Here is a 12,803-nt window from a genome sequence, read left to right on the forward strand (position 1 = left end):
TTCCTTCCTCCTTCGCCTTGTACTCCTTCATCTCTGTCTTGAATGATCCCACAGCTCTGTCTTAACAGCTCGTACTAGTCGTCTTTTATGTTGCGGTTGACCCAGTGCTTGATCAGAGGACATCCCTGCATACTGTCCGAGGTGGTGTGAGCACTCTGTTACTTAGACTGAACTGTCATTTAGTAACTACACCAACAACATAACATTATATCTGTGTGTACTAGTACATGCCGGCTTTGAAGAGAGATTTTATCTCAGCGACTCCAGAGATCCTACAAGAGCCCATAAGCTCGGAGCATCGGGCCTCATGACTCACCCAAATGCTTTTGTAAGGCGACATCGTACCGCAATTGGACCCAATATAAAACGGCTGATCCTTTCATCTACTTTTAGATATTTTGATCTCACCTACAGTTCAGCTCGAGTGAGTATCTCAGGGAGCCTCTCCAGTCCCAGTAGCAGTACGCACTCCTGCCAGATCCTATCTCAGCAGCTTTGCATTAGATGGACCAACACTATCTGAAGGACAGTCAATGGCAGGGTCACTTGAGGGTGGTGGTGAAAAGCTCTTAACAGTCTTGCCTCCGTTTTTGGGCCTACCTACTGAAGCACTAATTTCAGGGTTTAATGTTGGTTGTTATAGTCTGACTGCTGTACTGCGTCATTTGTTTCTACTTTTGTTTGCTGAACAAAAGGAAATGTAAAGTGGACAGAGCGGGCCAGATCAGTAGTGGATGCCTGACTCAGCTTATGTGGGTGGCAGTGGTTAAAGGGGAACGTCAAAGCTCACAGTGCTGTGCGTGGCCACTTTATCCCTTTTACTGCTCTGTGAGGGCTCCATTAGGACGAACGCTCCAAGGACCTTTGTGTCATTAACTGTGCCGTCTACAGCATCGCCTGCATGTCATGCCAAGACCCCTGGCTCTCAACACTGCAGCGTAATTATTCCAAATGATTCATGGAAGACGCCAAGGTTGGGATAAATGGAATGCTTTTTTTAAAGGTTAAACTGAAAAGTTCCACCGCCATCTCCTCTCATTCACATGCAGGTTTACATAATTTGTTTTGGCATTGGTAGCAAGACATGACATTTTTGGTGTCAAAACTTTAGATGTTCTTTTTGTCGCTGTCTATTGCTGACAGATTTACCAAAAAAGTGACACCATCCTTACTCTACATTCACTGTTTTATACACCCACTGTCAGGTAGTCTTGCTCTGGTGCTCAGGAAGGAACGTCTGTCACACCTTTGTTGGAAGAAGCAGTAATTTGTTTGGAATTAGATAAAGCAGAAATTAGCATGGGAAGTAATGGTTGCCAAGGCTGAGCAGACAAATCAAAGAGTTTAATTTCTTTGAATGACAGACACATTCTGCTTTGGCTGGTCTCTTTGTCTGCCATTGTGTTTCATCTGAGGAAGTCAGGATAACCCAGTTTATTTGCCCATGTCACCCTTAAGTACCCCTGAAGAAGAATTTGGTTCCCTTTTTTTTCCTTTTTTATTTTTTTTTTTTTTTCCCCCCCATTTAAAAAAATTTTTTTTTTTTTTCTCTCTCACCGGGGGATTATTAAAAAAAAAAACCCCAAAAAACAAAAAAAAAAAAAAAATAATTTTTTTTTAAAAAAAAAAAAAAAAAAAAAAAAAAAAAAAAACCCCAAAAAAAACCCCACCCACAAAAACAAACACCCCCCCCCCCCCCCCCTTTTATTTTTTTTTTTTTTTTTTTAAAATAAAAAACCCCCCCCCCCCAAAAAAAATTTGAGTCCAGTGTAAAACCAAAAGTCTTCATACATTTTTCCTAAAGTATTGTTTGGTGCATAAACCTAACCAAACTGTGACCACAGCAAGCTTTATTTTGAAAGTCTAACCAGACATTGCATATATACAGCCATAACATTGTGACCACTGACTGACACTAATTAATAACACTGATTATCTGGTTATCATGGCTCCTGTCAGTGGGTGGGATATATCAGGCAGCAAGTGAATATTTTGTCCTCAAACTTGATGTGTTAGAAGCAGAAAAATGGGCAGTGTGAGGATTTGAGCGACTTTGACAGAAGGTCAGAACATCTCCAAACCTGCAGCTCTTCTGGGGTGTTCCTGGTCTGCAGGGGTCAGTACCTATCAAAAGTGCTCCAAGGAAGGAAAAGAACTGGAGACAGGGTCATGGGGGGCCAAGGCTCATTGAATATAAATGTTATGGCAGATCTGTGTATTTTTGCTAACTTGACCTTGGAATGAGAACGTGTTTAAAACGTGATACTGCCATGGTGGACCATTGTGTCTATTGTAAGCCTTGACGTGATACTGGGTAATCTGGATAAACTTGTTTACAACCTGTTTTTTGTTTTTTTTTATCAATGTTGACTTGTTCCCAGATTTCAGCAATGAAGTTGCTGAGTACAGTGTTCTCAAATGTTATCATTTGCATAGAAACATGGGAACTTAAGGCTTTTGAACATTATTCTCTCCACAGGTCGTCAAGACAAACTGCTCTCTAACCATTTCATTACCCTCTTTTCCTGCTCTTTAATCACAATAACTAGCTCTTGTTTCCTCCCCTACTCTCCTTCTTTCTCTCTCTGTTTTCCGCCCGCCTCCGTTTTCAACCTTTTGGCATCTCTTAGATTCGGATAAACAGGGAAGTAAGTACCTTGCTTCTCTTCTCTTTCCATCTCCTCTCCCTTTTCACGCTGCCCCCTCTCGCTGTCCCTGCCAGCCCTCCATGGCTTCCCTCCAACAGCCGATCTTCCTTCCCCTCTTCCGCTCTGAGCTCCTGAGTCTGTCTGCCTTTAGCCATCACTTTTCCCCTGAGTAAAAGTTTTTTTTCCGTGCAGCCGTCTCTCTGTCCTCTTTCATCCTTAGTCACCTGGAGTTCTTGCTTAACATCAGGCTGTCCTATAAAAAGTCCTGATAAGTATGCCACAGAGGAGAGTAGACTAAGTCAGGTAAAGCAACTCAGATACAAGAGTTTATTGATACCATGACACAGCAAGCAGTGGAAACATATTCAATGACTGTAGGGAAAAAACAGCACCATGCAAACAAGTGCTAACTATTTGTGCTAACTATTTTAGAGACGCCTACAAGGCTTTAACCTAATTTCAGACTTTTTCTCAGGGCCCGAATTCATCAGGCATCTCAGTGTTATTGACCGGTCAAACCATAAAGTGACAAAGCAAACTTCATTGATTTGTCCTTATTACCGGAATTTAAGTGCAGGGATACTTGTTGTGGTATTCTGGCTAGCTAGATAAGCAGCAACAAAATTAGCTGGAAATGTTAGCACAAAGGTTAAAAAGCTTTTTAACTCCACTAAGCAAGTTAGAAAGATTGTTGTTGTGGCCAGTGAGTGAGCTAGCTAGCTCCATCATTAACAGTGTGTTTGCACCATTACCTCCTGTCTAACAAATGACTTCAAACCATTACTATTTTGTGGAGCAGTTCAAACTCCAGCAGAGCAAGCTCATAGAAAATTAGATGGTTTGATGCAGCTAATACACAGCTGCGGCTCTCTGTTCCATTAAAGGTCAGCACTGTTAAGAGTTCCTAATTGACATGACAGCATAACGTTGTTTTTCAGAACTGTTAAACCAAACATGACATCTCTGCATGGATTTACTTTGCGTCCATGAGGGAATCCACTAATTGTTGGGGTTCCATTGAAATTAACTTTTGAATTTAAATGTTGCTATCATAACTGCTGGTGGAAACAGGTCCTACTTTAAGTGCAAAATTAGGAAACTGATTTTAACTCGCCACAAAGTGGTTCATTCCCATTATGCACTACTTTTATGGTTAAAGTAAAAACAAATAATATCAGTCTCGATCTAGGAAACTCTTCCTGTCTCCACTGGTATTTGTAAGAGCTGCAACTGATCCTCATGTCTGTGAGGATGACTAATAATAGAATAAATGTTCAAACAGGTTTGAACATAATTAAAAGTAAAAGTCTTAGGGCTCCATCCTGCACTTGCGCAATTGACTTTGTACACTGGCGCTTGTATAATTCCTATTTTGCACTTGACGCACATTGGAATTTTCCCTCCACCGATGCACGTCCTTAAATTAGAGAATGAACTTAGTCTAAAGTCAGTGGCGCTTATTCAGATGCTATTTTAAGGGCGCAGACTTGAGGGGATGCGCCTGAGAGGCAGCAGCAACATCGCCACCCGGTCAGGACGGGCATTAATACTTTGCCGCATCCCGGACAGCTCCCGCTCCTGCATGTCAAACCCGGTTTGCTGCAGGAACGGGTGGTCCTCCGGCATGTAGTGGGTCTGGATCCTCTGCACCTTGGTGTTTGCGCTGCTCCCTCCTCAGCTGGCCCTTGCGCACTGCTCGGCCCGTGCGCACTGCTCCCGAGGCCAGGGTCTTCTTCCTGCCAAACTACGTTACATTGTTTTGATTTATTGTATGGCTGTGTTACATTTATTTCATGTCAATAATGTCACTTCTCTGGCTTTCACGGCCCTGACGAGAACGTCGGTCTCTTCGGCTGTGAACCGCTCCTGGCGTGCACCTGGCAAATCCGCCGTTATAATAGCAATACGCCATGGAACAAGCGCGCCTGCTTTTAAAGGGAATGTGAGATGACGCTCTGATTGGTTTATTGCACGTTACGCCCAACCCACACCTATGACTAATGTAGCTACTTCAGACCAACCCATTTTAGATTTGCGCCGGGCGCAAGAGTCATTTATCCCGCCGGCATAATAGCTACAGCGCCCGAGATCCGCCCACAAAGCTACTTGCGTTTTGCGTTTGATACTTGCGTTTCAGATCAGCAAGATAGGGCCCTTAGTCTTAAAAGTCTCAAAATAACAAAATCTTCATAGAAGATATGGAGAAATTAAAACAAATTGTTACAGATTTCGCTTGTTATTTACAGTAATTGCTCCAACCACACAAACAACTGCCCAGGAGGTGAATATGGTCCCTGTTGGCAACAATGAAATACAGCTACAACAGCAGTTTGGGTCCCTTTGAATCTAAAATACAGTGGTGGCTAACTTTTAAAGGAACCCAACCATCTGTTTGTGTGTTTTGAAACTCACTGTCATATTTGGAAAAATACTGTATATGTACTGTCTTAACTTGTGTTTAAGTAGCTCCTTGTACACCCACAAGTGATGAAATTCTCTCTCTTATTTTGCTTTTCATGTGGCTGATTTTCAAATACAGGCTAGGCTGTCAGTCATTTGAATTGGTCGATTCCACAGTTTGACTAGAAAACAGCAGAAGCCTCACTACTCCTTTTAATGTCCTCCAGTGTTCTCAGAGAGAATGATTTCTATTAACGTTCAAAGTTTCAGTAGGAAGTGAGTCTGAGATGCATGATAAATCTGAGCGCTGATTATCATTTACTTGCACACACCAAGGTCAGATTTTCACCTACTTGTCACAGGTTGTAGTGCCGAAATTCACCAAGGGAAAACAAATTGATTGTCTCTCTCTCTCTTTTTGATGGAATTAAGGAGCTTTCCACGTCTCAAATGACTCTGCATGTTTTTCCTTTCCAATCCATTGTGAAACATTGCTTGGTGTTTTTCTGCTTGCCTGCTGTTGGAAAATGTGGTTGCCAAGGTGACAGACAGGAAACTGGTCGGCCCAGGGAAACTCAGCAACGGAGGCTCATGGGAATGAGGGTCGCGGCACTCTTTCATAGCGATGGCCATCCATCTCAACTTCCTTCTGTGGCATGACAGATATGGAATGTAATTTGTGTGTCTGCCTGTCTGAATAGTGCGTACATGTTTATCAGTGTGTCTGTGTGTTTTGGGGGGTAGTGTGTCTATCAGGGTGTCTGTACAGTATAAATGTTTACCATATGCAACAGTTGGAATCACTTTACCGATGAGTGATGAGAGGGCACACTAATCTTAATTCTTGGGATCTATCATGCTTGGCTGCTTTGCATTCAGCACACAGTGTTAGCCTGGTGGAGGGCCAGGATGCCCCTAATAGCCTTCCAGACCGCGCACACTGTATCATAACTGCACTAATGCCAAGCTGAGCAGAAAGGAGACAGCCAGATCAGTCAGTGTCACTCAGGTAGAATTACTCCCAGAGCTGAAGATCCCTCACTTGTCAATCTACCTTTGATCAGCAGCCTTGGCTGCATGCAAAGCACCACACGCCGAGCCGCCTTTGAAATGCAGCTCTCCTCGCTCTGCATGTAATGACCTGGCTCAGAGACAGACAGAGAAAAACTTGAATTAATGCCATTTCTCCATGCATTATAATTCAAGTGCAATCCTCCACTAAAACTTGAAGCCTAAACAGTGCAGAGAATTTGGCCAGTCAAACATGGTAACGTATTTTAAGCAGAGCGCCATCGGCTGATAGCGCGGCGCAGAATGGTTGTCACGCCTGCCGAGATATCTTCAGTCAGAAGCAGAGCAGAAACTTAGCAGAACGCTGACATCAAACCCAGCTCTGAGATGAATAAGAGATGACTTGATGCTGAAAATGGAGAAAGAGAATGGATGGGAGGGGTTGAAATGAGAGTTAGAGGTCCCAGAGTCTCACTTCATCATGTGCTCTTGTAATTATTAACTCTCTCCCATCTCCTCTCCTTTCTTTTCTCCACCATCCTTCTTAATCTCTCTGCCTCGCAGGGCTACCAGCGATCAAACCACTTCATCGCCACTCAAGGTGAGTGTGAGATACCCAGCAGCAGCGTTTGACTGCTAATGTCCGCGTTTGTTTGCGCCGCTCTTCACACACAGGAGCCCAGCTGACAATATTAAAATGACTTTACTGAATTATTAATGCGTAAACAACAAGGAGCCTGTGTTGCCTCATGCTCACAGCTGGATTTCCACCATAAAGCATCACTTTCCTCCGTCTCTGAGAAACGCTCCCATAACAGTCGACTGTAACTGTCAGTCAGTCTGCACTGTAACACTACTGACTGTCACTCTCTGTGAAGTCCCGCTTTTGTGTCTCTCCTCCCCGCCATCTGCATGTGTGGTGCACCATCTCTCTGATGTCGGTTTGATACACTATATAGGCTGCATTCCCCAAGCGCCACACACACACACACACACACACACACACACACACACACACACACACACACAGACAGACAGACAGACAGACAGAAAGAAGGAGAGAAAGAGACTGAGAGGAAAAGAGAGCAAGACATTCTCTTTATTCTCTGCCGGCTCTGATCCTATTTATTCAGCGAATATGTTTTTCACTTCGTAATCCCCCTCTGATTTCTTCCCATCTTTCACTTTGGTCTCAGTTCTACCGCTTCACAAAAGTAACCTCTGAAACCTCTCTCAAAAAGTCTTTCTGCATACGAGGGAGCAGGCAGAGGTGGAAAGCGTGTCACAATGTGCTTGCATTTCAAGGAAGAGTGCTTGGTGAACTTTTACTCAGAGCTAAAGTGAATGATTTAAAGAATCAAACGAAATGTTAGTTTCTCTGATGCTTAAGATAGAATACTGCTGATTATCTTAATTAAAAACGAACAAGAAAATCATTAACTTTACATATTAACTAGTGTGGTCCAGTGTGCAACTTGTACAGTGTGATGTAGAAACCTGAAGCCACCAGTGCACATCAACTGAGAATGGACTTTACAGTTGGGAAACAACACTGGCATATTTATAGATTTAAAGATAGAATTTCAATGAGGTAGAAGGAGGAGAGCCTTTTTAAGGATTTCAATGTGGAAATTATACTTTTTTTCACATCAGACACACATTATTGTTCCAAGCAGACTATTTGTATGTATGTATTAATACATGTCAGGAGGGTTATTTTAAAGGTCCAACCTGCTAACATAATCTAAAATGCTGAATAAAAACCTTATAGGTATAGCCCCCAAGTATAAAATCTAAAATAAGACCCATGTCGTAAAACATACACTAATGTACAGTCTATAGCTGCAAAATTCATAGCAATTCGTTACTTCCACTCTTAGACATAGAGACATACACTGACGTAAACACACACACAGTACATACACTGCATCATAAAAGCCATCACTTGGCCCTCACACTCTGCACGTACTGAACAACATGCTCTGCATGCACTTGTGGCGAGCCCTGGGTGGTCGGCTGTCGCGGCAGGTTGAGGTTGATTTGTTGTATCTCAGATGAGTCTTAAGGCAGCTGTGCATGTGCAGCAGGCAGCAGGTGCTCTGGGCTAACTCTCTATTATGTCCAGAGATGAGAGAGAGGGGAGGAGGCGGACGGGGAGGAGAAAATGCCTGAAAGCCAGAGTCCAAAGCGGCATTATGTTGTGCTATGCATACAGATTCACCCACCCAGCCACTGCAATCACACATCATCTGTCTCTCAACTGACTGCCCCGTCCCCCTGGCGATGCATTAGTGGGCTTCTCCTGCTGCTGCTGAAAAATTAACATCTCATATCACTAATACACATAGAAACTGCTGCAGTGATTGCTAACAGGGGAGGGAGCTGTGAATAACCCTGTGAAGAGGAGGGAAAGCAGTGGTTAAAGTAGCTGCCTACGTGTGCGTATTAAAACGTACACGGGCTCACCTCGGGTCAACTACAGTAAAGACCAGTATCTTGCTGTTGCCAAAGGGAAAGCTGTTGTCAGGCTCTGCAAATGCCCTGTTTTTTAACAAGCAAGTAAGGTTGTTACTCCTCCTCCTCCTCCTCCTATTGTATTTCTCAGCCTTCAGAGGTCTTTGCATGTTTACCCTGGGGCGTGTAGTCAAATGCACACCTTTTGATTCCTCTTGTTAAGACAACTGTGAAGAAAAAAGCAGTGAAAACAAGCATTACTTCATTGTATTTGTTTATCTGTGGCGACAGATGCTACATTCAAATCCCAATTATGTGCCAAATACAAAACAAAAAGACTAGTAAAAAAAACAGTACATACAATAAATACACTGAAAAGACCCTTCAACATAAACATGAGTTTATTCATTTATCATGAATGATTAACTAATATCAATGAATAAAGTGATGACTTAAAGGACCACTGTGTAGGATTAACTGGCATCTAGCGGTGAAGTTACAGATTGCAACTAAGTGAACACTGCTTGCATCTGTATTTGATGACCTGGGAATGACAAGGGGCTGTGAAGCGTGTAGGAGAAAGTATGGTGGCCCTTCTGGGCTACTGTTTTGTCTAAGGTAACAAAAACGATTCCTATATTCAGGTGATTATACAGTAATAAAAACATACTTTTGAATATTATATTCCATGTCTGCCAATAGATCATCCTAAATGTTACACACTGGACCTTTAAAACACTTGCATTCTGTATTATTTCAACAAAATAAAAAATTAATTTGTCCAGAAAATTCAAAGTCTCCTGAGTTGGATATGCTGTGTACATAATCAATAGGATGCATCATAAGCTGATTGTATCGTTAGAAAATCAAATCAGGTGACAGTCCCATCCCCCATCCATACCAGTGTTCAAAGTACAAGCTATACATGTTTCATTTGATATTTTGAAGTAATATAACAACTCATACTTTAGAATAAAATGTGCCTTACCCCTTCCAGGAGGTCTAGAGTGAACTTCAATGCTCAAAGTTTTGTTTTGTTTTGCTTTTCCGTAGTTTTTTTCTGGTACATTCCAACTTTTTGTTTTATCACTCTCTAAAGCACTTTGGATTGCGTTTGTATGAGATTGTGCTCCACAAATAAACCTGGAAATGAATAAATCATTAAATATGAACAGAAAAAAACATAATAAAGAGTAAAAAGATATATGAGGCATGATAAGGTTAAACCTTCTCTTAAAAAAGTAATCTAGGTCCGTTACAAGAGACAAGATAATATTCCTATTAAATAAACTGAGTGGGGAGAAATGAATAGACATCTTGTTTCACTGAAGGGGTGGTGTGTTTGGCACAGGAGTCAGTATGAAGGAGGACCTTGTGATATTATCAACGCCACAGTGTAATGAAATCAATGAAAGTGTCATCTTCTCCAGGAGGCTGTGATTTGTGTCAGCCACTGGTGTCTAGGAAAGGCAATACAGGAGCTTGTTTGCACAATGGCTGAGGATTTGTGGGTGTATTGAAATGACATTTCTCTGTAGTATTAGGAGAACACGGAGCGGGCAATAGTTCATGAATGACACATTGTTACTCTATTCCCTGGCATGGATTACACAGCAGCTCTACATTGATGGTTATTGCTGCAATTTTCTCTGACTTATGGCTCATCTCTCCGCCCTCCTCATCCTCCTCCTTCTCCTCCTCCACCTTCTCCCACTCCTCCACCTATACCTCTACTGTATATCTCCTCCTCCGCAGGCCCCAAACAGGAGATGATCTATGACTTCTGGAGGATGGTTTGGCAGGAGAACTGCTTCAGTATTGTCATGATCACCAAGCTGGTGGAAGTGGGCAGGGTAGGTTTCCCTTCCCTTTGTCCTGTGACCTCTCCAGCCGCCTGTGAAGATGGATGGAGGGAATGTATTTCTGGAGCTCCCTTTATCATTCACTATATATCAGAAGAGCTGCTGCGCTCCGTGTTGTGGGAGGAAATGGCTGCCGCTGTCTGATCATGAGTGATCACCTTTTGCTTTGGTGGCTGTGCTCCAAGGTCAAAGCTTTGATGTGTATGTAGGCCCATGGAGGATTGTGGCTTCTGCCCTACTAAATATTCCTGCGTCTGTTGAATACAGCAGGATTCTGTTATAGTATCTAAAATAAGTATTATATATGAGGTTTTTACCTTGCACTGAACATGCCATTTATAAAATGCGATCAATGGAGGTACCACAGTCAGTTAGAAATGTTATTAGTATTGAGCACAAAGGTATTTATATGACAAATATGACAGCATATTTATACATAAAACTGTATGACAAATTAAAGGAGAACTTACTTTACTCATCATAATAGTCCTAATCAACCTCTGAAAACTGTTGTGTAATGTGTTCTGCAGCTCCGGATATTAAAGAGGAACTCCATGCTATGCTTTTCCGTATCAAAATTAGCTAGTACTTTTTCGCTTGGATTTGAGAGTTCAATTTGAGCGGAATTCTCTTTCCCCCTCACTAAACCTGACGAAATTGGCAAGACTCCAAGGTTTATATCATTCATTGACCCGCGCCAAGTATAAACAGTGAAACATGGTTGACCTTGGACCCAGTCTGTGCCTCCCACACATAGGTGATCAGCAGCAGACAACGTTGTACATGAACCAGACTTATTCCTCTTCAGTGGCAGTAAACACATCACAGATAAGAAGATAGGCAATATTCAGAGCTTAACAAGACAATTAGGACTGATGAACAGTAACGTTAGCCACGATAAACAGAAGTGCCTCTGGGCTATGTTTCATTTACAAAGAGCTTCTACAAACGGTTCCATAGGGGCATAAAGTTATATTCAACTTAAGCACCAGTCCTTTGTTGGCCTACATATACAGTATATGAACCTTATTCGCTTTTCATAAGTGGGAAATATCAAATCATGCTACCTTAGCTGACATTATTTGGTCATTTAGTCTCACATTATTGGTGTATGGTTTTGTGACTTGAGCTGTGTTGTGTTATTTTAATGTTTTCATTATTAAACGGCATTTTATCAAGTGTTAGGTAAGATGTGTTGACCATATTCCATCCTTTACTCTTCAAAAACAGCTCAAATTAGCTAGCTAACATCCGTTTTGTTAGCTAATTTGTTAGCTACTATTATACACCAAAGTTATTATTATTATTATTATTATTATTATTATTATTAGTAACAACTAATTTGAACTAGTTTGTGCAGTGCTACTTTTTTTTGGTAATTTAGTAGTGCGTTAATCTCCACTAAGTAAACACTTTCAAACAGCTGGCTAACGGCTACTGGCTATTTTAAAATCCCTCTATTATGAGTCTCCAAACTTTACAAAAAGACCTACTAAATCACTGGAGGAACTCGTTAACCAGACTTCTGCAGCCAAAAGCTTTAGTTTTACAGCTGTTTACATTCTAAAAACATCTTATACACAAAAATACAAATGGTTTGACATGTCACTCTGTGAAACTGGTATAACAGACAAACAACAGAGCCCAATAGGTGTCATCCAGGGTTATAAATGACCAGGGAATCAAAGTTAAAAAAAAAAAGAAATAAGGGGCCAAAAGATGGTCTGTATGATTGAGAGTGCCCTTTTAGCCTTTCATCCTTTCACATGGCAGTGCAACTATCATCCCCCATGGGCTACTGGACTCTTTACCAGGCTTTGTAGATGAGAAAAATATAGTGATTTGGGATCAGAAAGTGAGTCCACAGCCTGAAGCAGTAGAAAACGTTGACGCCACGCAGCCAGCAGTAACGGAAAATGTCGACGCCACAAAAAACACTGAAAAAGAAACGACAGAAAAATAAAAAAGCCATTCGCTTAAAAACTGTGCAGGTTTGGAAGATTGTCTGGTTGGTGACTTAGAGAAGAAAATAAGACCATCACAGACAGTAAGTTCTATTTCCAAGAGTGAGAAATGCCCCTAGAAACCATATCAAAAATGGTCACATCTAACCTTGGTGTTAACACTTTTATGTCTCAAATCTGATGATGGAACAACTGTAGTAAAGGTCCCAACAGGATTAGCGCATTGCAATTTGTTGAAATCTCAGTGCCTGCTAGTGTGAATGTTTGTTGTGTAGTGTTGAGATAAATCATCTGTAAATGTGTGTGTGAACCTTTCTGAACTTCAGCTGTTTGTTGTTTGTCCAGATGAAGTGCTGTAAGTATTGGCCTGATGACACTGAGCTCTACGGTGACATTAAGATAACACTACTGAAGACAGAAACACTGGCAGAGTACACTGTGCGCACCTTTGCCATGGAGAGGGT

The 12,803-nt window shown here is 41.8% G+C and overlaps 1 protein-coding gene across 10 annotated transcripts in view; it reads left to right on the forward strand.

The window, feature by feature from the left end:
* ptprua (protein tyrosine phosphatase receptor type Ua) overlaps positions 1-12,803 on the forward strand; it is a 194,093-nt gene that overhangs the window by 159,986 nt on the left and 21,304 nt on the right. For 6 of the 10 annotated variants that reach the window (XM_051390539.1, XM_051390540.1, XM_051390543.1 and 3 more), the window contains 4 exons: positions 2,631-2,648; positions 6,624-6,660; positions 10,269-10,366; positions 12,685-12,801. In XM_051390539.1, coding sequence (XP_051246499.1) covers positions 2,631-2,648; positions 6,624-6,660; positions 10,269-10,366; positions 12,685-12,801 — 270 coding nt within the window. The remainder of the gene's footprint in view (positions 1-2,630; positions 2,649-6,623; positions 6,661-10,268; positions 10,367-12,684; positions 12,802-12,803) is intronic. The other 4 variants (XM_051390541.1, XM_051390549.1, XM_051390546.1 and 1 more) reach the window with 1 other exon arrangement.

This window comes from Dicentrarchus labrax, unplaced genomic scaffold, assembly GCF_905237075.1.
Source record: "Dicentrarchus labrax unplaced genomic scaffold, dlabrax2021, whole genome shotgun sequence".
Lineage (NCBI taxonomy): Eukaryota > Metazoa > Chordata > Actinopteri > Moronidae > Dicentrarchus > Dicentrarchus labrax.